Genomic DNA, 26,242 nt, shown 5'->3' on the forward strand with positions numbered 1-26,242 from the left:
AATTGTGCAGGTCAAGGGCAAATTCAAGACTCCACACGTCGCCTTGACTGTGGAGTGGCGGGGGTTCACCTGGGACGGGGGCTGGCTGTTCATGGAGCCTGTCTTGACCGCGGATCCGTGTCGCCCATCCCGGGTCTTCGACCAGGAGCCTACCATGAGACAATGCTGATAAACTCAAGCCCGCACGCCGCAGAAGTCTGTCATTCTTTCTTCATTTCTCCAAATCAACTTTTGCCCACAAGACGACAGCTCACGTTTCAAAGACCTGGTAATCATTCTGACACTTCACATTACCAAGCAGTATAACCTAAGTGATACAAAAACTAGCATGGACGCAAGAATTTCAAATTGGGGCTCCTGAGCGACATCACCGGCCTGTTACGTATATCTAGCAGTAGCCGCGATCAGCGAAACGGGATTGTCTCTAAATTGCGACGATGGTGCAGGTACACACTGAATCCGGCAGCTGGAAATTGGGGCGAATTGGAATGCGCGCGAACGCTTCCCTTCGTTGGACTTGCCGGTGCAGGTCTACACTGAGCCGTTGTGCAGGCGGTACTATGGTAGTGTCATTGGAGAGGCAGCACTGTTCCGCTTTTTTGCGTACCTCTCCGCCATCGTGCTGGCTCTGGTCGTTGCCTTCGCCACCGGGGGCTTCTGGGTGAAGCTCACGCCAGATAATGTGCAGGCGACAGTATCATACACACAGGATGCCATCCTCATATTTGAGGTATGCGCTGAATATTCAGGGGGGCTTTGGTCCGGAGCGGGAAAGGTCTCGCATAGTGTGGCCCTAGCTAGCGAAGGCTGCGGGGCTGCAAACCCATCCTTAGCACGCGAAGGGGTCCCTTCAATGCGCCACCTGCCGAGGCGCAACAGCGTGGCACCGTTTGCGGCTAACTACAGGGTGCGGAGACTGGGCAAGTTGCGTTCTGGAGCACATCACCTGTGCTGAACGCGGAGTTCTCCAACCTGTATACTGCGGCCAGCGTTCAGGTATGCTCTCCACCTGTTCCATGTGCCCTGCTCACCATGTTGTTGCCCCAGTCCTAACCACGTTGCCATCCAACTGCCTGAGTGGGAAGGTTACCTGCGTGTCGACATGTCGCCACATGCGGCCTAGCCCCAATCGTGTGGCGCATGCGACGCACATGCATACAGGTGTCGTCTATGGATGTGAACGATGATGGGAAGGCGGACCTGATCACTTTCCAGGCCAGCGTGGCCAATGACTTCCCAGTTCACAGCGTCAAGGCGCTGTTGCAGCTTCACTACTCTCTGACAGTGAGCGAAAGCCTGGGCTAGCTGTAAGCTTGTGCACAACTGCTGGCAGGCGTGTCCATGAAATACAGTGTGCATTAATGCCAGCTGATACGCCGGTGGGCAGGTTAGGCGTTGCGTTGTTGCTTTCAGCCTGGTGGCTGCCTTCCATCGTGCCTGCTGTGCCCCGTGCGCACTCGTGTTTGCCGGGTGTTACCAAGCGCAGGGCCACCTGCAGCTGGACATGTACAGCTTCGCGTACCTGGCGCAGAGCTCTCCGGCTCCAGGGGCCGCACTCTACACGGATGGAGAGGCAAGTAGGGAGCACTGCTGTCCCTGCCCCCGCTGGTGTAGCATGCATATGTGGGAATGGGCTCGCACCTCTCTCATTGGTAGCACTGACAGACGCTGCAACACATATGTGTCTCGCGTTCGGAACCAACCTCATGTGCTTGGTGCGCTGCTTTTGTGCCAAAACCGCAGCTCTTGCTGTCATCCACGAACCAGCTTCAGGACCGGAACTACAACTCCAGATACAACACGCCAATGCTGAACTCCAGCACGCCATCCTACTCCACAGCCGTGCAGGTATGGGCACTACGTCAAAGCTCAGCAGCCAGTGCATTGTGTTTACCCTGATTCCTTGATTGTTAGGCTCCAGCCGCCTTTATACGCAAGCTTTCGACATTCATACTTTTATAATACCCGTGTGTGCGCAGCCGTCAGTAGCGCTGGAGATGCAAAGCATCCTGAGCAGCTACCTGAGCCGCAACTTCACCACCACCTACAGCAACAACTTTCCCGTCTGGGTGGTGAGAACCGTACGCCGCACATGTTGCTCACTTGCTCCTTGTACCTTTTAAGGTGTTTGTTAAGGACCCCTGATGGGTAACCCGAATGCAGGGCGGCACAGGGACCTCGTTTAATTTGCAAATGCGAATACGGATTCCGCCCAACCAGGTCATCTTCTACAGGTTAGTCATATTAGCATGGTAGCTGTTGCTAGGCTGGGCTCCTGGGGCAACATACTCACACTCAATATTGGGCTTGCCCACTTGTCTAAGGTCCGTCAAACGTGTTCGTCAATGCAGGCCTCAAGCCATTGAGATGCTCAAGTTCGGTTGGATCCAGTGGCTTGCCACGTTCATTGTGCTGTGGTACCTGCTGCAATGGGCAGAGTGGTTTGTGTTCTACTACCGTTTGGTCGAGACGCGGGTTGTTTCAGACCTACAACCAAGGCAACAGCGTTTTTAAGCCACAGATAGGTTTGGGGGCTTCTCGTCGCGGAACCGGTGCGGCCACGGCGCTGGGCCCAGCGGTCGTAGCAACGGCGCTGGGCCCAATGGTGGCAGCGGCTGCAGTGCCGGGGCCGAGTGGCGGCATGCTCACCGTATGCGGGGTGGGCGTAGTAGGCAAGGCCACAAGGAGGAAAGCGTGTTACCGCCGAAAGCACGATATCTCGTAACTTGGTGATGGCCGGTGGGTTAGGGGTCAGCGGGCGGGCGGCAGAGCAGGTGGCAGGCCACGGCAGCAGTTTGATTGTGTCTAGTTGTGACTGGCTGTGCATGGCCGCTGGACCGAGCGAATGCCTGTAGACGGACCAAAGGACGGACCTGCGGGACGGCCCGTAAGAACCGGTATGCCCGGGAGATGTTGCTACCGTATTCCGGTGCAATTGCCTAGGTCCCGTGCATTTGCCTGACGCAAAAAAGCATCGGTGTGCGATGGGACGTGGTAAGGCAGGTTGCTGAAGTCTCGTTGAGTGCAGCTGATTCTTCTTTGTGGGTGGAAGGGCTCTTCTCCCGGGTGGAAATCCCTGTTCACATTCGCTGGTGCATGCCGTGAAGCCAACCGTTTTGTACTGCAGACTCCTAGCAAGCTCTGGTTACAGACGTGCTCTCTGTATGCATGTGCTCTGTAACCAGAAGGCTTCAGTCTCGTCCATAAGCACCGCCCATCAGCGATGCTGGTGCCTGGTGGTCCGCTCTTCCTAGGGATGCACCCTTTGGCTCTTACGATTTGCAGAGAGCCAGAGACTCGAACAACTGTCAATTGTTATGTTATCCATCGAAGTACAGCGGGCTGTCATCATCCCCCATCATCAGCACCCCGTCACGCATCTACTGCGTGCGGTGTAAGTACAAGGCACTTGCAAGCCCTGAACCCTGAACAATGCTCTAGCTTCAGAGTAGTCCCGATGTAACTGTAAAGGTCCAGCCCGTCTGTACACCTCCCGCCAGAGCGGTTTCATGAGCAACTCTACGGTGCCGCCTTTGGCTTTGACCATCTTCGGCGCACTTGACATTGCGTTACTTCCGTGTTTGCAGAACCACTGTCACAAAACCCAACAGCCGTGCAGCCCAACCTGTTAAGCACAAGGAAACTCAGTGGTCAGCTCTGCCGACCCGATTACTGGCAGCTCAGTGGGCATCAGCATCTCCACGCCGCCGCTTGGTGGCCGGTGGCGTGCCCCCCAAATTTAAAACAACACCGGCGCCGGCGCTTCCTGGCGCATCCTGGTCTGCCGGCCCGCTACCACCGCCCACTGGCCCTCCGAGGTCCAGCGCGGCTTCGGTCCCTCGTTTGCCCCTTCTACCGCCGCCTGCTGCCGCTGGTGCTGGCTGTGCCACGCCGGGCCCTGCCGGCGGAGGAGCAGGCGATGGGCCCAGGTCCAGCACGGGCTTGCCGCTCGGTGGCGCCGCTGTATGAGCTGCGGCTGACGGAGACAGCTCAGAGCTGACCTGGAACTGCTGCGCCCCGCCGCCGCAGCCGTGTCCGCCTCGAGCCGCCTGGCCGTGAGGTTGGGGCCCCAGCAGCCCACCCAGGTTGAGCACGGGGCCACCGCTGCCTGGTGCTGGGCTACCGCCATCGCTCCCAGCTGCAAAGCCTGGCGGCAGCCCGCCGGGCCCCGGGGCTGGGCCCTTGCCCATAGGGCTTTCCGAGGTGTCCATGAATAAAGCCGCTGCACTTGGTGGCATGCCCGTCGCAGGTTCTTGCTTGTGACCCAGCCCTGCGCTCCCGCCGGATCCCGGTGGCTGTGTGGGGCCGCCCAGGTTCAAGACGTGCTGCTCCTGCTTGATAATGTGCCCCATAGGGCCCATGTCGTGAAAGCCGCCGTCATCGTCCGTCGGCTCAGGCCCGCCCATGTAACTCGCCGCCATGTGCTGCTCTTCCCCGCCCGGACCCATCCCGCCACCGCCTAGCTGTGCGGAAGGGCCCAGAGGAGGGGGCTGTCCCGGCATGCCCGGAGGCGGGGGTGCCTTGTTGGCCGACAGCAAACCGCCTGGCAGAGGCGGCGAAGTTCCTGGCTTCCCCTGCGTCGGCGAAGCTCCTGCCCCAGGCCCCGAACCTCCGAGCCCCGTCAGCATGCCCAACAAGCCGCCTCCTGGCATGCCCGGCAGCCCAGGCAGCACGAGCCCACTCGCTGCAGCTGCCGCCGTGAGCGCGGCCAGGGCACGGGCCTGCTGCTCCGCATCACCCCCAGCGCCGCCCGGCACGCCGCCCGGCCCAGCACCGGCTGCTCCACCTGGGCCACCACCCGCGGCCAGCTGCTGCTGCAGTGCGGTCTGCAGGAATGCCGTGAGCTGCTGCTGCGCGGCGCGGTTGGCAGCGGCAGCGGACTGGGCTGCGCCGCCACCACTGCCGTAGTGGCCGCGAACGGGCATGCCGTCGTCGTCGCTGTCACTGTAGTCATCGTCCCGCCCCCGCCTGCATTTACCAAGCCCGCGTCAGTATCCGGAAGTCCCTCAAACAGTCTTTCCTAACCATCTTGCCTCCCGACAGGCTGAGCACACACAAATGCGGGCACCAAGACATGCGGTAAGCAACACGTACTTTTTGCGTTGCGCCTTCTTCGGCTTGGGCTCCGGCGTCGAGCGCAGGCCACCCATGAGCCCTAGGAACCCCGCGTCAGCTCCTGGCATGGGCCCCAGGTCGTCCATGTTGTACTCCGACAGCGGGAAGTTCATGCGGCTGCGGCTGCGAGCGTCCTGGCCCCGCAGCCGCAGCACCGCCCGGTCATAGGCGCGAGCGGCCTCCACCTCTTCTGTGAAGGACCCTGCACGCAGCGATGAATGACTTTAGTAAATGGGCAAGACTACCGCAGCAGTGACGGCACGGTGCCCCAACAGCGCATACAGGTGCGGTTGACGCGAATGGAATAGGCGCCGGCTGCGCTTACCGATGAAGTGCTGCTTGCCACCGCCCCACACGCGGACCTCCCACCGCTGGCTGCGCTCGTGCCAGCTGACGCCCCTGTACTGGCTGGAGCCCTTGTTGCTGTTGTGGCTGCCCTCCGGCATGCCGTCCGCGCCGATCTCCGCTAGGTAGTCCGCGGCACCTGGGGCAGCAAGCAGGAGGGGTTGCTTTCCGAATCTAGCTTAGCGCGGCAAGCCGGACGCCGTGCGCGCGGTAACTACGATAGATTTGAACGGTTGTACTGAGAAGACATAAGGGGACACATGCCGTAACTACAAGCGCGGGTGCGACGCATTACTGCAGCACTCACTCTCGCGAAAGTTTAGCCCTGCCTCCGGCCCGAGCATGCGCAGCGCCTCCTTGTCGTAGGCGCGCGCCGCGTCCTCCTCACTCTCGTAGCTGCCGATGTGGCGGGCGCGCTTGAGCTCGCGGTCCCACAGAACCGCCACCCACTTGGAGCAGGCGCTGTTCCAGGACACGCCTTTGTACTGGGACGTCACCTGTGCAACCATGCCCCACCAGGTGCATCGGCAGGCTCAGCTTCGATCACAACTAGACACTCCGTGCTAGCCGCCCTGCATGCTCCACACCAGCCCGGGCTGCACGGAAAGACTCGGCTCACCTTGGCTCGCCGTGTATCGCCCTCAACTTTGCCTGGCCCGCGCGGCCCGCGCGCCTTCGGCGCCGCCGCCCTGCAGAACGCAAACAGGACTGTTACGCAAAGCACGAGGGTCTCCCGGCGGCGAAGCTTGGGGCTATGCATTGCAAGCTACGCATTCGCACATACCCTTCGCACCGACCCAACTCACTTGGGAACCAACGGGAAGTTGAGCAGCTCCTTGGAGCCAGTCCGCAGCACCGCGCCGTCAAAGGCGCGCGCCGCTTCCTCCTGCGTATCGTAGTAGCCCAGGTAGTTGATGCCGTTGTTCTCGACGATCTGGGCCCGCCACTTGTTCTCTTTCTCGTCCCACACCACGCCTCGATACACCGACTCCTTTTTGCCGTCAGGCCCGATGATCTCCGGGGCGGGTTGTGACGGCATGATGGTTGTGAGCGTGGCGCCGCGACCACGGCCGCGACCCCGCCCTCGCCCACGGCCAGAGCTGGACGCCTCGTTGCGCAAGCTGCCGAGCACGAAGTCCTCGTCATCGTCGTCGTGACCGCGCCCCCGGCCCCTCCCTCTCCCGCGGCCTCGCCCCCTCCCTCTCCCGCGCCCGCGGCCTCGCCCCCGCGCCGCCGTGCCGAAAGCGCCGGCGAGCGGCAGCGGCCCCAGGTCCAGGTGGTCGTCGTCGTCGTCGCCCTCCTCGTCGCCCTCCTCGTCATAGCCGCCGCCTACACCGCCCTCAAGCCCCTGCATGCCGGACGCTAGCCCGGTCAAGCCGAGCGCCATAGCCGCCTGCTGCACGGCATCAAAGCCACCGGCCGCCGCCAGGTTCGGGTCCAGCAGGCCGCCGCCGGGCAATCCCAGCGGCAGCGGCTGGCCGCCAGTCAGGCCCGCCACCGCCGCGCTCAGCGCCTCTAGCGGGAAGTTGAGCTCCGCCTTAGGGCCCAGCCGCCGCAGCGCTTCCTGGTCGTAGGCGCGAGCTGCCTCGATGTTGCTATCAAACAGGCCCACCACCTCGGTGTGCTCGCCGTCATTGATCACGGCTGCCCATTTCCCTTCTTCTGGCTTGAACTCTACGCCATGCAAGGCGACTTGGCCCCCGTCATCGTCGCCCTCCAGCCCCTGCGCCTGGCCTGCTGCCCCAGGGGGCGGGGCGTCCTGCCCCTGCCCCAGTCCGCCACGCCCGAAGCCTGTTGGAGACGGCAGCAGGTGTGCCCCTGCGCCGCCGTTGCCCGGTTCCCGCGGCGTCGGTAGCAGCAGGGCAGTGAAGCCGCCTCCACCTGCCGGCGATAACGCTGAAAACAGTGGCGACAGCCCCGCTCCGCCGGGGCTGAGCGGCCCTCCAAGGAGGTTGTTGCCGCTGGCCAGCCGACTCAGATACTCAGTGACGCTGGGAGTGCGATTGCCGGCGCCGCTGGGGCCCTGGCCCCCGCCTGCACCGCCTTGCCCTGCCGCGTGCCCACCCGCGCCGTTGGCCACTCCCGAGTCCCCGCCTGCGGCTGCACCCGATGGCCCTGCGCCGCCCTGGCTGCCGCCTGCGCCCGCGTTGCCGCCCGCCAGGAGTGTGTTGAGGTTGCCGGGCATGGGCTGCGCCGGAGACAGCAGCTCGTTGGCCACCAGCGCCTCCAGCTCGTTTGTGTACTCGCCGACTACGGTACACCGTGAGCCGTCAAACACAACAACCTGCCACATGTCTTGGTCCTTGTCATAGTGCACGCCCTTGTATAGCACGTGCCCGTTCCCGCCCATGCCCAGCGCTGAGGGCGACTGCAGCCCCATGCTGGCCAGCTGCTCAGCTGACAGCTCGCCCGCACCCGCGCCGCCAGCTCCGCCGCTGCCGCCAGCTCCGTCACCGTCACTGCCGCCGGCATCCCGTCCGCCGCCAGCACCCGCGCCGCTCGTTATTGACGTGCGGCGCGCGCTGAGTGGCCCCAGGAAGCCTTTGCTGAACAGTGCATCTGCTAGGGCTGCCTCGTCGATGTCGCTCATGTCACCCAGACCCAGATCCCCGAGCCCGTCCTGCATTTCCAGCAGCTGCCGTAGCGTGCCCCCGCCGGATTTGGTGGAGTCCGGCCAAGCACCCGCTGTGCCGGGGGTCAGGGCTCCCAGCAGCCCCGGCGTCTGCCCACCACGGGTGCTCTGTGCGAGCTGCTGGAACATTGCCTGCAGCTGTGCGTTGTCCGAGGCTGACAGCAGCGGCGAGTTGAGTGAGTTGAGTATGCTGGGCAACGGTGACATCCCAGTCGCGCCACCAATCGCATTGATGCCAGTGATGATGTTCGACTGCGGGTGCAAAAGGAAACATGAATGAGGTCGGATCGTATCAGCACGCAATGACGGCTCGTGCAGCCTGGCCCTGCAACTTACAGGTACGTCAGCCGGGATGGTAAGGGGCGGTGGCCGTGGCAAGCCACCCGCTCGCCCACTCTTCTTGTCACCGTCCGTGCTCGACCCTCCAGCACCGCCAGACAACCCAAGCTTCTGCTGCATTTGTGCAGATATGGTGGAGGGAGGCCCCATAGCCTTTCTGATAGCCGCTGCGGCTGCTGCCGGGTCTCTCCCTGCATTGTGAGCATGAGTAATCGGGAGGTACATAGCTGGTTAAGGCACGACGGAGGCGCGTTGTGAGCTACGGGTTACGAGCGAGGACGGTGCGCCGGGACCCGGCAGATCCTCATTTGCAAGTGGTTGCAAGCCTTTGGGAAACACGACAAGCCCCTGCAATACCATGCAATACTCCCACCCGCAAGGCTGGCCACGGCCGCAGCAGCAGAGGAGCCTGGGCCAGGGCCTGCTTCTCCAGCAGTGCCTCCAGCTTGCCCTTGCCCTGACGTGCTAGCGCCTGCACCCTGCGTCCCCGGTAGTTGCTGGTGCGCTGCCCCCTGCCCAGGCACACTGCCTTGCCCCGGCTGCCCTCCTGGGCCGCCCTCCGCATTGAAACCCCCAGCTGCTCCATTCGTGAGTAGCGGAGATATGAGCAGGTCCAGGTCCTGGAGGCCGTTGCCTGCAGTGAGCGAAGACCCGGCATGTCACAGCCTGCAGGCCGCTATTCCCGAACCGCTGTTCGCGCTATGGGTCATCAAGCATCTTACCAAAAGGAGAGAGTAGTGAGCCCGCTATCTCGTTCCCTGATTGGCTCTGCCGACCAGTGTTGGGGCCGAGCGAGAACAAGCCCAGCGACTCAAACGAGGGCGACTGGAAGTCTAAGGGCGTGTCAAGTGCACCGCCACCACCAGCCCCTCCATCTCCAGGTATAGCAACGTGGAGCGGCTTCTTGCCGGGGCCTGCGATGAATGTCGCACGCGCAGTGACAAGGTCAACGGAAGGCGCATGCATACGAAAGCAAATTCCATAACCAAATCCCAACAAAGTGAGGCCCTCACCTTGCCCAGCAGGCTGTGCCTGAGCGGACATGGCCGTCTGCACAGGAAAGAAGAAACCGGGCAACGCGGGCTCCTCACAAGGCTAGCATCTTTCCAAACACAAGCGATCCCAAGCAAAGGCCATCCCACCAGTGGGATAAACAAGGACTTCAGCGCGAGAGAGCGAGGATGTTGAGTGCGATTGACTGCGAGTTGAGCGGGCAACCGAGCCGTTATCCTACCTCATCCACGGCGCTTGCTAAGCTACCAAGTTCGCCATCTAGCTCAGCCTCCCACGGCTGACGACCGCTGCTCTCCTTTGCGCGAGGCTCTGCTGCTCGATGCGGAAATTGCAAAACCAGTCTGAGCTTGTAAGTTTGAAGCTGTAGCAGCCTAAATTTGGAGTGCGGGAGCGTCTGGGTGTGGGCTTCTCGAGTCGAGACGGGTCAACGATTTATGGAGTTGTGACGCAAACTTTGCCCTTGATTGATATTGCAGCGACAACCTCGTGTATGATATGAGGAGATGTATGTAGATTGACCGCACGAAACACCGGCATGAGCATGTCCCCGACCATGACGAACACACAGGTTTTGACTGACCCTGACCCTGACCCCGGCACTGCGCTCTGCGCCGTCTATTCGTGAGGACCTGCATGCATGCCCTGCGCCCATGCCCCTGGACCATCCCGGTCCATGGGACAGGGTAAGGGGCAGGTTGGCGTAGTCCCGTTTTTGTGCAGCGTCCTCCTACCCTCCCCTTGACCCTCCCTCCCCAGGTGTGTGCGAAGTGCGGGCGGCGCTTACTCGGCGACGGGCAGCGCTGCCTGCAGGCGGTCGTACCATGGGGGGGCTCACGTGCTCACCAAGTCCAAGTGTGCAACCACTGCGGGACGGTGTGGGTGAGTCCACTTTGCGGGCGGGCGGCTGGCTGGGTGACGCCTCAGTGGGGCTCAGTGGGGCTCAGTCGTGGGCTCAGTGGCACGCACTCACTCTACCCTCCCGACGGTGCAGGGACGTGACGTCAACTCTGCAACCAACATCTGGCACGCGCTGCTGGAGATGCTGCTGGGCCACAAGCGACCTGCATCGCGGCAGACTGGCGGCGCCGGCGGCGGCAGCAGCGGGGGCGCGTGCGCGCATTATATTGGTAGCGGAGGGGGCGGGAAAGGCCACGTGGAGGAGGAGAGCGCAGCGGCGCCCAAGAAGCGGCGCAAGCGCGCAATGGTGTCTAGGTAGCGGTCCGCGGTGGGGCTGCATAGCGGCATCAAAGTAGTGCGGCTGTTGACAACTGTGTTACGTCTGGCTGCGGTTAACTCTGCTGTGGCATCGCGATTGCTAGGCACCTGGTGACCTGGTTTGGCTATGTGCCTGTGGAAACCGACCCCGGCTATGTCCGGGCGATGAGGTTGTTCGGCCTCAGACTGTGGAGGAGCTCAGCCCCTGTTCCCGTGACCGGGGAACACTTGTTGTGCAGCGTCTTCCCATTCAGGTTCATGGCCGCAACACAGGCAACCCCCAATACCTGTTCTCGTAGCTCACAAGCACAGATTTACACAGTTGGAAGTTGGTCGGTTCTGACAGGTGATAAAGTGATCAACGAAACCGGCACCTCATCACCTCATGCCCAGGGGCGCATCAAAAGGGTTCGGCCTGTTTCCCGTGGGAGCTGCTGAGAGCAGCTGATAGAATTCTCGATAACAGGCATAAGCCACGAACGCACAATGCGTTCTCCCGGGTTTGCCATGCACGTGGGAACTCGGGCCTCATGGGGAGGGGGGCTAAAGGGGAGAGGATCAGAGGACGGGCTAGAAGGCTTTGGCAACAGGCAAGTGAGACGGCCTTTGAGAAGGCGGGTCAGTCCGTTGGTGACTTGGCGTGGGTGATATATACAGCTGTTGAGATCAAGGACGAGAACCCGATACATCACACTGGTCGTACTGAGAATGGCGCCTTGCACACCCTAAAAACCTCGTGCACTGGGGAGGCTCTTGCACTTCGCGCGCTGCTGGAGCATACACCATTGATTCCATCATCACCACCAGATTGCAGAGTCAAGTAAATGGCACTACGGTACATGACACGCGCATAGAACGCCTTACTCCACTGCCCCAAGCACGTCAAGTCCATATAATTGTCATCCCAACGCTTGATTGCAGTGCGCTGAGCTGTGCACACATGGATTCGAACCGCAAACTCTGATACACACGACAACCACCCCCGGCGTCCATGCGTAGACTCTCGTCCCTTCAATCCTACTCGCAGTGCTTAAGGGTGGCACAAGTGGATGCTTCCCCCATTCTTTTACTGTCCTTGGTTCATGGCGAAAGCGAGAGCACGCTGGTACGCGGCCTGATACTCCGGGTCCAGTTCCGAGATGCCCGGGTCCTGCAACACACAAAGGGCATGCGCACAGAGCGTGCACATGGGGTTTACTACGGTACGTCATACAAAGGCGCACGTTCCCAACCCCGCCTGCATACAACCGCCAGTGCTCACCTCGCCCATGCCCGCGTAGTTGGGCTCCCTGGCCGCGGGCAGGTCACCGTACAGGTAGGGGTCGTACCCCGCGACCGCCTGGCTGTAGCCGCCGTCAGCACCCACGCCCTCCGCCTCCTCCGCCCCCTCGCCCTGGTGCTGCATGCCGCCGCTGTCGGCCGCGAAGCCCTGTGCCGCGTCCGCCTGGCCCCATGCGGCCTCGTCCGCCTGCTCCTGCATGTCCATCATGGCCAGCTCCTGCATCTCCTGCATCTCCTGGAGCTGCTGCAGCTGCTGCAACTGCTGCTCCTGCAGCCGGCGGATGAGGTAGGGTGGCAGCGGCGTGACCTGCGGCTTGAAGGTGCAGTGCTGCAGCTCAAGCGCCTCGCGCTCGCGCTCCAGCTCGTGCCGAAGCTCCTCACGCTGCCGCCGCTTTATGTCCACGTGCGCCAGGTAGGCATCGGGGTTGCGCATGTTGATGCGCGGGCGCACCTGCGATAGGCCGGAAGAACACAGCCAAGATGGACGTTGTGTGCTGGCAGTGTGTGCTAGGTTGCATCCGGTATGCGGTACGGTGTACATTCACGCGGCAAGGAATGAGGTGCTGCTTACGTGCGCGTAGTTATTCTTGGTGTTAGTTTGCGGCTTGAAGGTGGCGCCCTCAAGCTCGCGCATCTGCTGCACCGCCCGCTGCTGCTCTAACCACTCGTCACGCCGGCTGCGCCCGCCGTCCATCATCTCATCCACACTGCGGTTCGGCATGGCCGCTGCCTTTCGCGTGATCTGCATGCAACACCATGGCATCGCGTAATCAAGAGAGCGTGAAGCGTACAGTGCGGCCATGTCTTGGCAATCATGAATCGAACCTCCACGCGGCTAGCCAAGGCTTACAGACATACAGAGCTGGCGTAACGCAAGAGCCGTGCAGGATACGAAGCACAAGGCACCTGAGGCTGGAAGGTGCACTCGCGGTACATCTCCATAATGGTCTGCATCTTGCGCTCCAGCCGCCCTGGAGAGCCAGCCGTGTTCGAGGACGGCTGGGCCGCCACACCCGCCTCCTCGTGCCCCTCCTCACGCGCCACGCTGTCCCGAATCTCCTTCTCCTTGAGCAGCCTCCGGCTGCCGGGCGACATATGGGGCACCAAGGCATCCTCCTGCACCACATGGGCGAATGCATATGCCTCAGGACCGGAGACACGAACACGACCGGAGGCATGCATGCAGGGTGTTAAGCACTAAGTGCGGTTCTGCAAGGATGGGGGCGGTGAAGCTGCAGCGAGACGAGACGTTGGTCGTTGGGGTCGGGGCCCATGCAACCACCGATAAGACCAACAAAGTTCAGACGCAGCAGTAGCAGTAGCAACAACAACAGCAACACGCCGACAGTGCACACCTGCTCCAGCAGCGCCAGCTTGTGCTCGCGGTCTGCAAGGAAGCGCTCCTGCCGCGCCAGGAACTCGCCCCAGTCAAGGTCTGGCCGGATGCTAACGGTGCTGTGCACGCTACCGCCCATGGTGCTCATGTTGCTGAACGCCTGGCTGCGGCTGGTGGAGCTGGCGTCGTTGCGTCCCGGCGGCGCCGCACGCTGCCCCGAAGAGCTGGTGCCGAGCCGCGCGTGCGGGGCCGACTTTGGCCGCGAGGTCGATTGCCCGGGGGAGGAGCTGCGGAGGGAGGCGGTGGAGGAATTGACGTCGTGGCGGTGGCTACGCGTGGTGGTGTCGAGCTTGCGTGCGCTCGGGGGAAAGTGCTGGCCGGGGCCGTCAAAGCGCTGCTGCATTGCGGGGTCACCCTCCTCGCCCGGCCGGCTGGAGTGTACGCGGTAACGGGTCCTGGTAGCCGGCGTGGGGAGCACACAAAGGGGGAGCACATACTCCTATGTTCTGGGCTTGTGCTCTCCTATTGTTGCTGCCCCCTGCATGCTGGCGTTGTAAATAACCCAGACCCAGCACCGGTCCGACCAGCTACTATTAGAGCCCCGCCAGCTTGCCGCAAGACTCACTTTGGGTGGAACGTGCACTCCTCCATGCCCGTCGGCAGGAATCGAGATGAGGGCGGCTCAGGCGGGTTGTACACGCGCGGCTTCACACCCTGCAGCGACGCCGTGAAGCACCGCTGCTGCTCTTCCTCCAACATCTGCCGCAGCACCCGCTCCTCCTGGCGCAGGCGCTGCTCCGTCGCGCGGTTGTACATGCGCATCCCAACCTCCGGGCCGTTCACAACCACCTTGCTGGGCGTGGGACTGGAGGACGACACGCCGCCACCGCGCGCGCTGTCCTGCGCTGCCGCGCCGCCGCCACTGCTGCCGGTGGCCCTAGACTGCCGGAATCCTGCGGGAGTGTTGTTGGCTGACACGTTGCGGGCCTTGGCTGGGGCCGTGCCGCGCGCCGGCGTTGAATACGCCGACGACGCCGCGGTGGACGCGCCCGCCATGTACGGCCGGTCATGGGCGCCCATCGGCTTCTGTTGGTGCTTGGTTGGCGTTGCCCACTTGGACAGCTCATGGTACACCTCCGCCGGCGGCTTTCCCTGAACGTATTGAGACGCACATGCATAATCCGCACAGGTCACGCAACAGCCCGAACAATCAATGGCCCCAAAGCCTGTGCACACGCGAGGCCGTGTACAGAAGAGTAACGGGCAGCTGGGTCGTACCGACCCTCTCATCCCCAGCCAGGAGCGCAACCGCACCTGCATGATGAGGTTGGAGGCGGTGCAGATCTGCGGGGAGAAGGTGCATCCCTCCAGGGCCGAGCTCTCCAGGTCATGCTTGATCTTGGCATACCGCTCCTCGCAGCGCCGGCGCCACTGCGATGTCCGCTCATACAGCTGCTGCAGCCTCGTCACGCGCTCCTGCTCCGGCAGTTTCACTGGCACTTTGGACGCGCTGAACGGCGCTGAGATGTTTGCCTGGTGCCCGTACTTGTCTACGCTAGTCCGGGCATTCAGCATGGTGAATGCCCGCGCAGCCTCGGCCGAACCGGGCATGGGCACACGCCGCGCCCCGCCGACGGCCATAGATGCAGTACTGGCAGCCGGTGTCGCTGCTGCGGCTCCCATGACTGCTGGCCCGCCCCCAGCTCCCCCAGCTCCTGCAACATCAACATTGCGTACAGGCGTTACTACAGGTAATGTCGATGAGGTGTCAGCAGCTGTGGCAGGTGCTGTACATGGCTAACTCAAGACTTCCCCTTCTGCAAGCACGTACCTCCCCAGGATGTTTGCGCCGGACCGCGAGGGGACGGCATGTCTCCGTCCGCATGACCGGCCTCAGGCCCCGCCAGCTCCACATGCCCCCCGTTTGCCGCCGGCGCTGGCTCACTGACGCCCGTGTTGTCAGCATACGCCACCTGCTGCTGTTGCTGCTGCTGATGGGCAATTTGCTGTTGTTGCTGCTGTTGCGCCAGTTGTTGCTGCTGTTGCGCCAGTTGTTGCTGCTGTTGCGCCTGATGTTGCTGCTGGCGACGCAGCTGCTCACGCATCTCCTGAAGCGACATAGTCTGTGCCGGCATGGCCACGGCGGGACCAGCACCTGCAGTGGTGGAGCTTGCGGCTGCTGTCGCGAGCTGCGGCGGCGGCGCAGCGTTGAGCGATGCTGCTGGGGCCCCAGCTGCTACATCCAAGGTAGCTTGGCGACTGCTGGTGACCCCAACGCCACCGTAGGAAGCAGACCCATAGTCTGAGGGCTGCGGGAGCTGTGCGCCGCCTGCTGTGTTTGGCCCTGGCGCGGCCAGGCCCCCACCCGCCGACACCCCGGCCACAACGTGATCCCTGGGGCTGCTGTATGGCAGCGTTGAGCGATGCGCCCCCGCTCCCGCGAAGACACCTGGGCAGTAAGGAAAGCGTGAGGTGAGAGGGAGGGTAGCAATGGCGTAGCCAACTATGGCCCTTACCAGCTGGCGGCTGCTGTGCGCCACCGTACGGGTAGGTTGAGAGTGCTGCTAAGGAAGCGCGGGCAGATGAAGGAGCTGTGCCGTTATCTAGGCCCCGCAGCTCCTGCTCTATTGCCTTTGTGTGGCAAACAGTGGCGAGTGGGCACGGAGGGCGGGTATGTTACGGTGTCCTGCACCAGGCGGTGGGAGTCTGGGTCTTTTGAACAAGTGCTCCATGCCCTTTAAGAGTACACCGTGGAGACGTATGCCGACAAAGAACATTAATACCCTGCTCAGGGTAGCGCAAATGTGCGATGTGAACTCGGCACGCACCTGCTCTGCGAGCTCCAGTTCGGCCAGCTCTGGGTCGGCACTATGTTGCGATACATGTGGTGCCTGCACATCAACGAGCGCCAGGTGAGCAGGCCGTTCACAGCGAGAGCGCTTGTCGCGACGCTTGAACGTTCGCTCTCACCCGCAAACCAGGCACCGCTTGTGCGTTATGACCAATGCTAAGCCGCGTCAGCACGTCATTAATAAGGGCAGCCTCCTCCGCGCTCAGTCCCGCAAGCTCTGACATTCTTAGTCCGCTGGTCAAAGAGAATCAGCGCTGAGCAGCATAGTAGTAGTCGTCAGTAGTGTCCATGAACGGGAATAAATGAAGCGCCCGTGCAGAAGAAGGAGCGTTGACATCGGACTGGTCAAAGAAGACTCTCAACTGCTCAGAGCACGAGGTCGTTGTCATACAGCTTGTAATGACAATCAGTACCAACTGGTGTCCATGCGCCTCGGAGCTCGCCCGTGATGGAACATGGCAAGGGGCAGGAAAGCGTAGTCCCGATGTGTGTGGTTCCCACCCGTGCCCACATAAATGCGTAGCAAGAAGGGACAAGGCATTGGTGCGTTGTTCGCGCGCTGTTACTGTACCGACGGTAGCTGGCAGGTTGTGTCGATGTTTTGCTGACGCGCATTCCTCACGCTCCGGGCGCCCGGCCAAGGCGATAGCACCACACAGACTCAATGCGACGCCACACCGCGCGGATAGCAGTCGGAGCTCGCCTTTGTCGCGTTGGCGGGCGGCGTGCCGATGAGGCTTCGGCCACTCGGACGGCCGATGCGGGACTCTTTCCGCACTTGCCGCTCACAATCGCGTTTGGCCAGTCCCACATATCCGTATGCATTTCAGCTCTCCGTTACAGGAGCGAGTCCTCCACCTTCACCGAGCACGCACGCCTACTGGCCCACTGTCTGTGCTCACTTCACCAGCGCCAACCTGCATCCTTGTGCCATTCGCAATCCGGAATCATCCGCACATCTTGCTGGGTGCTTACAATCTCAGCACGAAAGCCAGCTAAGTACTGGTCGTTCTTAACATTCCAAAGGGCCAGTGCCCCATCAGCATACAACGCCCGAGTCAGCGCGCCCAGCGGCCACGCAGTCAATGGTCAAAACCAAGCGAGGTCCCCGTCGCCCCACGTTCCTACTTCAACATCAGTTTGCTAGACCTACCACGGCGGTTTGCAAACGCCTGTGTGCGTTGCAACGCCGATCTCATTGTTGTCCCTAAGTAAGGCGCACTCCCTGCCTAATGCAAGAGCTGGACCGCCAACCGCCGCACCGAGACAGGGCACGTGCATGCAAGCCGCCGGAAGCCACAAGGGAGGCGCAAATCCTGCTCCTTACTCGTCACCGCCCTTCTTCTTCTTCTTTTTCTCCTTCTTATCCGCCTTCCCGTTCTCCTCTGGTGCCGCCTCCGCCTTCTCCGCCTTCTCCTTCTTGTCCTTCTTCGCCTTCTTGGCCTTGGGTGCCTCCTCCTCAGCCTCCTCAGCCGGCTCCTCGGCCTTCTTCTTCTTGTCTTTCTTCTCCTGAACGTGGAGCAAAGGCAGTGCAAGAGGTTAGCCACATTACGAGTAATGGTAAATGGAAACGAACGTGCAACCCCGTGTCGTGCATTTTGTACCCTATCCCTCCATCGACACGTCAACCCTTCCCGGCTTGCCACGTAGGGTACGGCGGCTCACCTTCTTCTCCGCTGGTGCGTCAGCGTCCGCGTTGTAGGCCTTGGGCGCGGTCGCCAGCGCGGGGGTGGCCCCTTGCCGCGCCTTGTCGTACTTGGCGGGCTGCTCCTTGCCCTTGGAGTTGCCGGCCTCAGTCCCCAGCAGCTTGCCCTCCAGCTGGCGTAGCCGGGCCTCCACCTGAACCACGCGAGAAACAGACAAAGTAGGGCCTAGTAAGTGCCGTGCCCAGGTTGCTGAGGGCCGCGCGCTAGCAAGCTTTACAACCGGCCCGGCCCCATTCGCATCGGCCGTCGCCGGTTACCCACCTTTTGCCGCGCCTCAATGCCCACGGTGGCGTCGCTGGTGTCGCCCAGCGCGTCCACGCGGATGGCCAGCGCGCACTTGGCCGCCAGCACGCGACTGATCTTGCCCTTGTACTTGGGCTGCGACTGGCCGATGAGGGAGGCGTGGTAGATCAGGCCGTACTTGGGCGTCTCGTGCTTGGTCTTGAGCGCGCGGAACAGGGCCTTCTCCGCGCCCAGGATCTGGACGGTGGAGGCGGGCTGCTTGGCCAGGTTGACCAGGCTGCCAGCGTGCGCGATGAGGCGTGCGCCCACCAGCTCGCCCACCAGGATGGTCAGGTTGGGCGCCACGGCCGCCATGCGGTTCTTCAGGTACTCGAACAGCTGGCCGCGGTACTCGGACAGCGCAATGACCTGGTGCGCCAGGTCCTTGATGTTGTCCAGGTCCGACTCGCTGATGTCGGTGCCCATCGACACCTGCGCCGCCGCCTTGAGCGCGCCCTCCACCTCCTCCTCCAGGATGGCGGAGAAGTCCAGCCCCGCGCTCTTCTCGCGCGTGCCCATGAACACCACGCACTTGGCGTACTGGATGTTGTCCGTCACAATCTTAGTCATCTCGGGGAAGTGCCAGCCGTACCACTCGCGCACGCGCATGGCGTACGTGTTCAGCTCCTTGTCGAGGTCGTCCAGCAGGCCGATGGCCTGGACAATCATGGTATCCACCTTGTCGGGGCTGAACTTGAGCTTGTAGCGCGACAGGCTGTGCGACAGACCCAGGGACATGGGGCGCAGGTCGGCACCCGCCAGGCCGCTGATGAGGCCGGTCAGCTGGCTACGAATGCCGCGGCTCAGCTCCAGAACTTGGTTGCTGCGGGGCGACGGGGCGGGCGGAGCGGACAGTGGTGCGGGGTGAGGTCGCAAGGACGTGGTAAGCAGTTCCAGTGGCGCTGGGCAATCCGCCCAGGGATTGGCTGGCACCAGAGGTACTGGGGAGCATGCCCAGCGACCGTGTGGCCGGTGCACGCAAACAGCCCCGCCCAATCCCCACCCACGGACCCCCTGGCGGGCTCACCTCCACAGCACGTTCAGGCCCAGCTTCTCCTGCACAATGCTGCCCAGCTTCTTATCCAGAAGAGCGAGCTTCTCGTCCTCATCCACATGCTTCTTCAGGAACTTCTTCAGGCCTGCGAGACGCGAACGAAACGCGAGATGTCACTCCCGGTTCCGCCAAGAGAGAAGGCTGCATGCGGCTTACCCTTGCTGAGCTTGCTATCCACCAGAGCAGTGGCAGCTGCAAGCGCCTCCGTCGTGTTCTCAAACTTGCTGAAAGCCTTCAGCTTGACAACCTGCAAAGCCATGTGATGTGTTCAGTGCGCCGTCGCTGGTGGCCGCATGGTCACGCCGAAAATTCCAGAGCAAACCTTACCTTTTGAGCCGCCTCAAGGGTCGCGAAGTCGCTGGCGAGGTCCTGTGGAAGCGAGCCGGCCGCCGCCGTCAGCCGTCGCGCACTCACTACCCCGCGCCAAAGCCAACACAAGCGACACACTCACTTCCGCCTCCTCCAGCTTCTTCTCCTTCAGCACTTTAAATAGGGCAAAGCCCGCTGCCGTCTCAAAGAGAAGCAGCATTCTCGATTGTTTGCCGAAAGCGCTCCTATCAAGGACAAATACAAAAGGCGAACGGAACTACAACAAAGAAGTACGAAGTATGTATTTGAGCGTCGCCAATTACAAGCGGAGGACGGCGGCCGGCACATAACCTAGTCGGCCGCCGAATGGCCATCCCGACTCCCCATGCAGCAGGACCCTTCGCCGGCGGCCCCACGTCCCCTTTCGCCCGCCGCGCGCACCTCTCCTCTGCTGCAAAGTTTCTCCCCGTTCCACACCAGCCTCCCCTCAGATCTTGACCTTCTAAGCTCTAGTAACGCATCACTTCGCCCGTCAAATGCAACAGTAATGTGCCGATTAGGTTTGCCCCTCCTGTGCGGCTGTCCCCTGTGTTTGGCTGTTTGCTGCTCCTCCCCTGCAGCCCTGCTTTGCTCGGATACGGCTGAGTGGACCGAAGCGCTGATGCCATATGCAATGGAGACGTAATTGCATTTTGCCGTCTTACACAAAGCATACGGTTGACTATGCACGCTGGACCAACAAAGCAGTGTAAGCGGTCCACTGCAAGCGGCTGGGAGACCAAGCGCCACTACACACTCGCCGCCGTCGTCCGCCTATCACTTGCACACCGCTTACTGAAGTTGATGCGGCTGATTCCATAACCGCGCACCTACACATGTTGCCTAGCCACCGGGACAAGCATGCGCTAGACGGGAGGAACGGGACGCATACCCGGGACGCATAACCTCCTGCCACCCCACCACCAACCGACACACATACACACACATACATACACACACGCACACACGCCAAGACCAGCCCGCTCACGCCTCCCCTGCCTTGGGCTCCCCTGGCGTTGCCTTCTTCTCGGCGCGCTTCTGCGTGCGTTTGAGGTTCTTCTTCTGCGCCCGAGACAGCTGCGGTCCGTCCGACTTGGGCTGTTGCTGTTGCTGCTGCTTGTGCTTGCCGCCGTCCGCGTCGTCCCGTTTCCGTTTGTAGCCGCCTGGCCCTGCCGCCCCTGCGTTGTCCTTCTTAAGTGTGGGCACCGCATACGACGCCAAGCGTGCCTGCTGCGGGTCCACCTGCTTGGGCTTCCACTCCCTGGGCTTGAAGTGGCCTTTGCCCTGGCCGTGGCCCTGGCCGTGGCCGTGGCCGTGGCCCTGGCCTTGGCCGTGGCCGTGCCCCCGACCAGCACCACCGTCCTCCCGCTGCCGCTTCTGGCCGGCGCCGTCGCCGCCCGCCGCATCACCGCGCGAGCCCGGCCCCGGCCCCGCCTCGCGCTCCTTGCGCTTCCGCTCCTGCTGCTGTTGCTGCTGCTGGTCTGCGTGCTTGGCGTCGGTGACCTTGCCCTCGCCATCACTCTGCTTCCGCTCGGGCTCGCCGGATCCGTTGGCGGCGGCGCTGCCTGGCCCTGCGCCCGCGCCGTTGCCGCTGTCGCGGACATCCTTGCCCTGCCACCAGTTGCCCCCCTTGCCGCCACCTCTCCCGTCGCGGCCCTTCTCCCAGTCCCGCTTCTTGTACTCCCGCCTCTTCTGCTTGGCATTCGCTGCAGGGTAGGGAACACGAGCCCAAGGATTGGGATGCGGGTTAGCACGATGAAAGGTCATGGACCGACCCTCCAGCAATTCCGTACGTAGCTGCGTCCTCCCCATCCCTGCATGAGATGCCGCTCCTAGGCTTCACCGCATCCCATGTGCCCCCGGCTTCTTGCACCTTTCCCCGCGCCTCACCCGCATCCGCGGTGACCATCTGCAGCGCCTTGTAGTTGGGGCGCAGCTTGGTGGCGTCCTCGCGGTAGGGTGCCAGGCGCTTGATGCCCACCACCTGGTTCAGCGACTTGTCGTCCAGGCGCAGGATGTCGTCCACACTCAGGCCGAACGTGCTGGGGTCCACCGGCTTGTACCTGTGCAGGCGCAGGGGCGGCCGCGAGGCGGAGGCGATGAAGGCGGGCGGGCGAGCGGGCGAACGGGCAGGCGAAAAGAAACAGAGGCGCACAGTGTCGGCAGCGGTGGTGGATTTGCTACTGTGACGGGAAATGTGGCCCCGCCCCTACCCAGCCCGCTCTGCCCCCACATCACGCGCTTCTGCTTCATCTAGAAACTTTTAAATCCGAACCTGAAACGCGTCTTGATGCCTGCCACGTTGTCCTCATAGTCCAGCTTGTAGTAGTCCTCCAACAGCCGCTGCAGCTCGTTGCGCTGCCGGGCCAACTCCGCCGGGTCCGCCCTCTTCTTCTTCTGGCCGCCCGCCTGCTTGCCGTCGCCCTCGTCATCCTGGGAAGTGAGAAGGGATGCAGGGTGGACGACTATCTAATAGTGCTGTTACGTGATAGATGTGTTAGCCATAGCATGTTCCCCTCTCCAATTCATTGCGCCCTGTCGCCAGCTCCAGGCTGCAGTCTATCCCCGCCTGTGGGGATCTGTTTCTCGCTTTCGCTTCCCCCTGCCTCACGTCGGGGTCTTCACTGAGCGCGTCCACCTCCTTGATCTTCTTCCTGATGTCCGCAAACTTGATGGGCTTCTTCTTCTTGCCGCCCTCCTCCCCGTCTTCCTCCCCGCCATCCTCCTCTTCAACGTCATCCTCCTCTCCCTCGCTGCTGAGCCCAGCCCCGGCAATGCCCAGCTCCTCGTCGCTGTCGCCGGCCAGCAGGTCGAGGTCGTCAGCCAGGCCCTCCAGCTCCTCCTCAGCCTGCGAGGGGTAAGGGTGGGTTGGGTTACTTGGGTAGGGGTGGCGGCAGAGAGGGCCCGACAGCCAAGGAGGGGGCGGCGAAGTGGGTGCATGGCCACGCACGCGGCACACACACATACGGTGAAGAAAGGGTTACGATTGACGCATGGGTGTAGGCATTCGTGCCGCCGGCTCGCTAGTCGGCAGCAAGCGCCCCAACGCAAACCCTCCTTCGGCCTGCAACCTCACCCCGCCCAACCCCCTCCGCTCACGTCGTAGTAGTCATCGTTGAAAGCCGCCGCCATCTTCTTGTCCCACTCCTCCGGGTCGAAGTCGCCCTCCAGCACGTCGTCCAGGCTGGTGGCCGCAGGCGCAGCAACGCCCGCCACGTTGCGCAGCTTGTCCAGCCTGCGGTGCGGCGGTGTGTGCGCGCGCGGTGTGGGGTTGGTGACAGGTAACGGCACAGCAACCCCCAAGTCACTTGACTCCACCCCAGCCGCACGCCCCAGGGCGACCGCGCAGCCATGCAAACACCCACAACGCGGCGCACGCGGCTGCGCCGCAGCCAACCTGTCCCCAAGCCCCGCTCGTTTGCTCCCTGTGCCCCCCCCCCCGTGGCTCACTTGGACTCGATCTCCTGCTTCTTCAGGTTCTTCATGCGCTTCACCTCCTCGCGCGCCTCCGCCTCCGCCGCCTCCTGCCGCGCCTTCTTGGCGTCGCGCTGCCGCTTGCGCCGGTCGTCCTCCTTGCGCACCGTGCCCTCCACGTTACGGGGGTGCGTGATGATGCGGTCCGCGCCCGGCTCCTCGTACCTGTGTGGGTTTGGGCGGGGTTTCATCATAACCCATCCGGGGGTACGCAGGCACCGGGTACGCAGTCCACGAGCGCCCTGCCTGCCCTGTTTTGGCTCTTGTTGCCCACCTGCCCATGCGACCAATGGCAGGGCCACACACGTGTCATTCACAGCCCCACAATCCCACAGGCCCACCGACCTACAGCCCCGCAAACCTGAAAGCCCCGACCCCAATCCCCACGCACACCCGCCCCACCTGAAGTTGTATTTGGCCTCGAAGGCGTCCACGGACCGCAGGTAGCGTTCATCCTCCTCGTCGTCGATGCCGTCGCCGCCGTCCTCGCCGCCGTCGTCCTCATCCTGGTCGCCCACGATCTCGCGGTAGCTGGGCACGTAGCCCTCCTCGCGGTCCACCCAGCCCTGCAGACAGCAGTGTGTGGTAAAAAACGAAACGAAAGCCCGCCAGCAGTGTGTGTGTGTGTGTGTGTGTGTGTGTGTGTGTGACGGGGAGAGCAGGAAATGTGCAGAGTGCAGGTGCGAGGTGTGCGAGGAACAGGGGCGTGCCGAGGGCGCGAAAGCGGAGGCCCCAGTGCCCGCAGCAGCCGCTGCAGCGGCGACCCGTGCCAGGAGGGATATCCTCCACGTACCTACACCACACCCGCGGCCCTGTACCGCGGGCGCCGGTGTACACCACTTTTCCTCCTGGCCCGCAGACTCGCTACCTCGCTACCTTATGCCGCTGCTGCCCAACCCCGCCGCACCTTATTGAGAATGTACTCCTTGAGGAACTTGTCCTCGTCGTTCTCATCCGCAAAGTAGGCGTCAGCCAGCTGCGGAGCAAGCAAGCATAGTGGAGCAAGGCTTAGGGAGATAGCGGTGCGAGTACGCGGCGCCGGCACTCCAGGCGTACCACAGCGAGCGAGCGAGGCATGCCCACGCCCACTGCAGTTCGCAGACGACAACACGGAGCGCACTCCAGATCAACCGCTCACCTTCTTGACCTTCTTCTCCTTCTTCTCCTTCTTTTGCTTCTTAGGCTTGGGCGCCTCCTCCTCTTCCTCCTCCTCGTCCTCGTCATCATCTTCGCTACCCGCGGATTTGCCGCGGGGGCGCAGCACTCCGCCCAGGGCTTCTTCACCGTCCATCCCCTCCTCCGCTTCCTGCATGACGTACGCCGCATGCAAGGCATGCAACAGCTTACGTGTGCAACCAGCCTGCATGCCTTTGCCTCAGTCATCGTGTGTGGCAGCGTGGCTCCATTTCTCCCCGCATGGCCCTTTCTCCCTCATGGCCCAGTTTCATGCGCTGTGTGTGGCCGTAAGTCGCTGCACCGACTCAACTATCACGACCCATGCCCATCCGGCCCGGTACCATCACCCGAGAGGCTAGCCCCCCCCCCCACACACGCCGCCGCCTGGTAACACCTCTCCTGCTTCTAAGCCCATGCCCACAAGGCCACCTGCCGCACGCCGCACGCACCGTGGCCGCCGCCAGGAAGGCCTTGCGCATCGCCTCCTGCTCCGGGTCATATGCTTTGGGGTGGCGGCTGTCGCCCGCCTTGCGGCCGCCCTCCTCCTCGTCATCGCTGCTGACCTCAGGTCCATACTCCAGCGCCTACAGGATGTTGCGTGCGTGTGCTTGTCAGGGTATGATGATAAGCCTGAAGGCGCGGTCAGTGAAGTTAGAAAGAGAATTTGCGTGCAACTTTGGTCACCCAGCAACAGCTAGGGTGCCTTCCCCGGCACAGCTGGCAAGCCAAGGCTCCCCCCCACACACACGCCCAGCCTCAAGCCCAGGCTTCATTCACCCAGCAACTCCTTACACAAGCCTCCCAACACCACTACCATACGCACGTGTTTGGCAATCATGTCCTTCAGATACATGGGCTTCTCCTTCTTCGCCTTCTTCTGCTTGGCGCCGCCCGCACCCTCCTCGACCTCCTCGCCGCCCTCCTCCTCATCGTCAAAGAACTTCACGTCCTTTTGGTAGATGGCGGGGTCCTTCTGCCGGATGCGCAGCATGGTCTCAAAGATCTTTGCCTCCGTCTCCTCCGGGATCTCGCCCTCATCCTGCGGGTGCACGAGGCGCGCCAGATGCGGGCGCAACCGTAACGTGGCAGCGTGGTGGCGTCATATGGACCAAGGCATGAGCCCACGGATGAATGTTTCGCGGCCGTACGCTCAGCTGGACGCGGATGCGGGCGGCCGCACAAGTCTGCGGGCACGGCGACGGGCTGATGGCGCCTTAGCACTGCCCTTCCCCATTTGCCGCCCTCACCTCCTCCTCGTCATCCGAGCTATCAGCATCGCTGTCTGGCGCCGGCTGCTGGCCCGCGGCTATGGCAGCCTCACGGGCAAGCTGTGCGGGAGTGGGCACACGTGCCGTCAGTTGGAGGCATGGATGGACAACGCGGCGAGACGTACCCCAGGCGCATCAGTTGCGTCCGGCAGACTGCATGCAGCGGCCGGCACCAGCTCCGTATTGCGACTGGCCTGAGTGGGCGCACGCCCACACACTGACATGGTCCGGGGTGGCTCCCCACTAATAACTGTTGTTCCTGACCCCCACCAACGCCGTGTAGGGTTTGCTGCGCGCACCTTGCGTGCAAGCTTCTCCGCTTCCTCCGGATACTTCGCTTGCAGCCGGTGCAGCTCCTTCCGCCGCTCGTTGTGCTGCAAGTGCCAATTAGAACGCGCAAGGAGCGTTGCCGCCAGCCGCCACCGATGTTGCACCAAGCCGGTCGGCGAGCGACGCTTCAAGTTCGGCATAATCTAACTTGCTTATGTACTCACCTCAAAGCGAGCGGCGAACTCCTTGTTGACCCGCACGCTGAAATCGACCGGCGCGTCAGTGCCATCTTCGTCGTCCAGCAGGTTTTTCTTCTTTTGTGGACCCATAGTAAGGGTTTTACAGAATGCTGATTGTTAAAACGTAGCTAAGGGACTCGGCGTTGAAGCCGGCTGGACTTCTAGAATTTGCAGCCCCTGACAGCACCAATTCGCGCAGTTTACTTGCTGTCGGTGCTCCAAGTAACTAGTCTACACCCGAAGCCGAAAGACTAGCATAAAACGGGCGAAAGGAGTCTCGAAAGGTCGCGGGATGGG

General features: G+C 62.4%; 6 protein-coding genes across 7 annotated transcripts; 2 read left to right on the top strand and 4 right to left on the bottom strand.

Annotated features, from left to right (window-relative positions):
• Positions 1 to 173: 173 nt before the first annotated feature.
• Positions 174 to 3,136, top strand: CHLRE_10g441250v5 (uncharacterized protein). The gene is made up of 9 exons (XM_001690478.2): positions 174 to 446; positions 530 to 730; positions 907 to 996; positions 1,162 to 1,284; positions 1,487 to 1,573; positions 1,744 to 1,848; positions 1,980 to 2,072; positions 2,164 to 2,234; positions 2,352 to 3,136. Exons 1-9 carry the CDS (start codon positions 438 to 440, stop codon positions 2,512 to 2,514), a joined length of 942 nt encoding a protein of 313 aa, XP_001690530.1. The 5' UTR covers positions 174 to 437; the 3' UTR covers positions 2,515 to 3,136.
• A 1-nt stretch (position 3,137) lies between these two features.
• Positions 3,138 to 9,905, bottom strand: CHLRE_10g441300v5 (uncharacterized protein). Its single transcript, XM_043066798.1, has 11 exons — positions 9,666 to 9,905; positions 9,445 to 9,481; positions 9,154 to 9,345; positions 8,805 to 9,065; positions 8,429 to 8,622; positions 6,267 to 8,344; positions 6,080 to 6,149; positions 5,768 to 5,957; positions 5,441 to 5,599; positions 5,095 to 5,317; positions 3,138 to 4,968 (listed from the first exon to the last, which is right to left on the bottom strand). Exons 2-11 carry the CDS (start codon positions 9,473 to 9,475, stop codon positions 3,681 to 3,683), a joined length of 4,686 nt encoding a protein of 1,561 aa, XP_042920195.1. The 5' UTR covers positions 9,476 to 9,481; positions 9,666 to 9,905; the 3' UTR covers positions 3,138 to 3,680.
• Positions 9,906 to 10,065: 160 nt separating this feature from the next.
• CHLRE_10g441326v5 (uncharacterized protein) lies at positions 10,066 to 11,027 on the top strand. Its single transcript, XM_043066799.1, has 3 exons — positions 10,066 to 10,128; positions 10,202 to 10,324; positions 10,437 to 11,027. The coding sequence occupies exon 3, from the start codon at positions 10,485 to 10,487 to the stop codon at positions 10,659 to 10,661; it is 177 nt and encodes a 58-aa protein (XP_042920196.1). The 5' UTR covers positions 10,066 to 10,128; positions 10,202 to 10,324; positions 10,437 to 10,484; the 3' UTR covers positions 10,662 to 11,027.
• Positions 11,028 to 11,219: 192 nt separating this feature from the next.
• Positions 11,220 to 16,530, bottom strand: CHLRE_10g441350v5 (uncharacterized protein). Of its 2 annotated transcripts, none has more exons than XM_043066801.1 (11): positions 16,248 to 16,530; positions 16,106 to 16,168; positions 15,794 to 15,908; positions 15,109 to 15,726; positions 14,592 to 14,992; positions 13,903 to 14,429; positions 13,297 to 13,564; positions 12,848 to 13,057; positions 12,513 to 12,683; positions 11,922 to 12,392; positions 11,220 to 11,810 (listed from the first exon to the last, which is right to left on the bottom strand). In XM_043066801.1, the coding sequence occupies exons 1-11, from the start codon at positions 16,350 to 16,352 to the stop codon at positions 11,727 to 11,729; spliced, it is 3,033 nt and encodes a 1,010-aa protein (XP_042920197.1). In that variant the 5' UTR covers positions 16,353 to 16,530; the 3' UTR covers positions 11,220 to 11,726. The 2 variants fall into 2 exon arrangements, with proteins under 2 accessions (XP_042920197.1, XP_042920198.1); XM_043066800.1 differs by having other exon boundaries at positions 13,297 to 13,732.
• Positions 16,531 to 16,719: 189 nt separating this feature from the next.
• On the bottom strand, positions 16,720 to 19,789 carry CHLRE_10g441400v5 (uncharacterized protein). Its single transcript, XM_043066802.1, has 7 exons — positions 19,622 to 19,789; positions 19,498 to 19,539; positions 19,327 to 19,417; positions 19,144 to 19,255; positions 18,096 to 18,939; positions 17,794 to 17,967; positions 16,720 to 17,637 (listed from the first exon to the last, which is right to left on the bottom strand). The coding sequence occupies exons 1-7, from the start codon at positions 19,697 to 19,699 to the stop codon at positions 17,452 to 17,454; spliced, it is 1,527 nt and encodes a 508-aa protein (XP_042920199.1). The 5' UTR covers positions 19,700 to 19,789; the 3' UTR covers positions 16,720 to 17,451.
• A 378-nt stretch (positions 19,790 to 20,167) lies between these two features.
• On the bottom strand, positions 20,168 to 26,175 carry CHLRE_10g441450v5 (uncharacterized protein). Its single transcript, XM_043066803.1, has 14 exons — positions 25,931 to 26,175; positions 25,736 to 25,810; positions 25,416 to 25,496; positions 24,992 to 25,207; positions 24,618 to 24,752; positions 24,131 to 24,298; positions 23,900 to 23,968; positions 23,395 to 23,558; positions 22,969 to 23,157; positions 22,618 to 22,753; positions 22,130 to 22,366; positions 21,794 to 21,951; positions 21,409 to 21,581; positions 20,168 to 21,224 (listed from the first exon to the last, which is right to left on the bottom strand). The coding sequence occupies exons 1-14, from the start codon at positions 26,033 to 26,035 to the stop codon at positions 20,503 to 20,505; spliced, it is 2,628 nt and encodes an 875-aa protein (XP_042920200.1). The 5' UTR covers positions 26,036 to 26,175; the 3' UTR covers positions 20,168 to 20,502.
• Between the last annotated feature and the right edge of the window lie 67 nt (positions 26,176 to 26,242).

The sequence above is a fragment of the Chlamydomonas reinhardtii genome, chromosome 10, assembly GCF_000002595.2.
Source record: "Chlamydomonas reinhardtii strain CC-503 cw92 mt+ chromosome 10, whole genome shotgun sequence".
Taxonomy (NCBI): domain Eukaryota; kingdom Viridiplantae; phylum Chlorophyta; class Chlorophyceae; order Chlamydomonadales; family Chlamydomonadaceae; genus Chlamydomonas; species Chlamydomonas reinhardtii.

What these genes read in the sequence shown, in the direction of transcription:
- CHLRE_10g441350v5 (XM_043066800.1), bottom strand. Translation starts at nt 16,352, where the DNA reads ATGTCAGAGCTTGCGGGACTGAGCGCGGAGGAGGCTGCCCTTATTAAT. An exon ending in AGTGCACCTTCCAGCCTCAG is followed by an intron (nt 12,684 to 12,847) that starts GTGCCTTGTGCT and finishes TGTTGCATGCAG; the next exon opens with ATCACGCGAAAGGCAGCGGC. An exon ending in ACTACGCGGGCATGGGCGAG is followed by an intron (nt 11,811 to 11,921) that starts GTGAGCACTGGC and finishes TGTGTGTTGCAG; the next exon opens with GACCCGGGCATCTCGGAACT.
- CHLRE_10g441250v5 (XM_001690478.2), top strand. An exon ending in CACTCTACACGGATGGAGAG is followed by an intron (nt 1,574 to 1,743) that starts GCAAGTAGGGAG and finishes CCAAAACCGCAG; the next exon opens with CTCTTGCTGTCATCCACGAA. An exon ending in ACAACTTTCCCGTCTGGGTG is followed by an intron (nt 2,073 to 2,163) that starts GTGAGAACCGTA and finishes ACCCGAATGCAG; the next exon opens with GGCGGCACAGGGACCTCGTT.
- CHLRE_10g441326v5 (XM_043066799.1), top strand. Translation starts at nt 10,485, where the DNA reads ATGCTGCTGGGCCACAAGCGACCTGCATCGCGGCAGACTGGCGGCGCC.
- CHLRE_10g441450v5 (XM_043066803.1), bottom strand. Translation starts at nt 26,035, where the DNA reads ATGGGTCCACAAAAGAAGAAAAACCTGCTGGACGACGAAGATGGCACT. An exon ending in AAGCAGGAGATCGAGTCCAA is followed by an intron (nt 22,754 to 22,968) that starts GTGAGCCACGGG and finishes GCCGCACCGCAG; the next exon opens with GCTGGACAAGCTGCGCAACG. An exon ending in CGCTCAGTGAAGACCCCGAC is followed by an intron (nt 21,952 to 22,129) that starts GTGAGGCAGGGG and finishes CTCACTTCCCAG; the next exon opens with GATGACGAGGGCGACGGCAA.
- CHLRE_10g441300v5 (XM_043066798.1), bottom strand. Translation starts at nt 9,475, where the DNA reads ATGTCCGCTCAGGCACAGCCTGCTGGGCAAG. An exon ending in AACTTCCCGTTGGTTCCCAA is followed by an intron (nt 6,150 to 6,266) that starts GTGAGTTGGGTC and finishes TGCGTTCTGCAG; the next exon opens with GGCGGCGGCGCCGAAGGCGC. An exon ending in AGGGCTAAACTTTCGCGAGA is followed by an intron (nt 5,600 to 5,767) that starts GTGAGTGCTGCA and finishes TTGCTGCCCCAG; the next exon opens with GTGCCGCGGACTACCTAGCG.
- CHLRE_10g441400v5 (XM_043066802.1), bottom strand. Translation starts at nt 19,699, where the DNA reads ATGCTGCTTCTCTTTGAGACGGCAGCGGGCTTTGCCCTATTTAAAGTG. An exon ending in AGAAGCTGGAGGAGGCGGAA is followed by an intron (nt 19,540 to 19,621) that starts GTGAGTGTGTCG and finishes TCGCTTCCACAG; the next exon opens with GACCTCGCCAGCGACTTCGC. An exon ending in GGATAGCAAGCTCAGCAAGG is followed by an intron (nt 19,256 to 19,326) that starts GTAAGCCGCATG and finishes CGCGTCTCGCAG; the next exon opens with GCCTGAAGAAGTTCCTGAAG.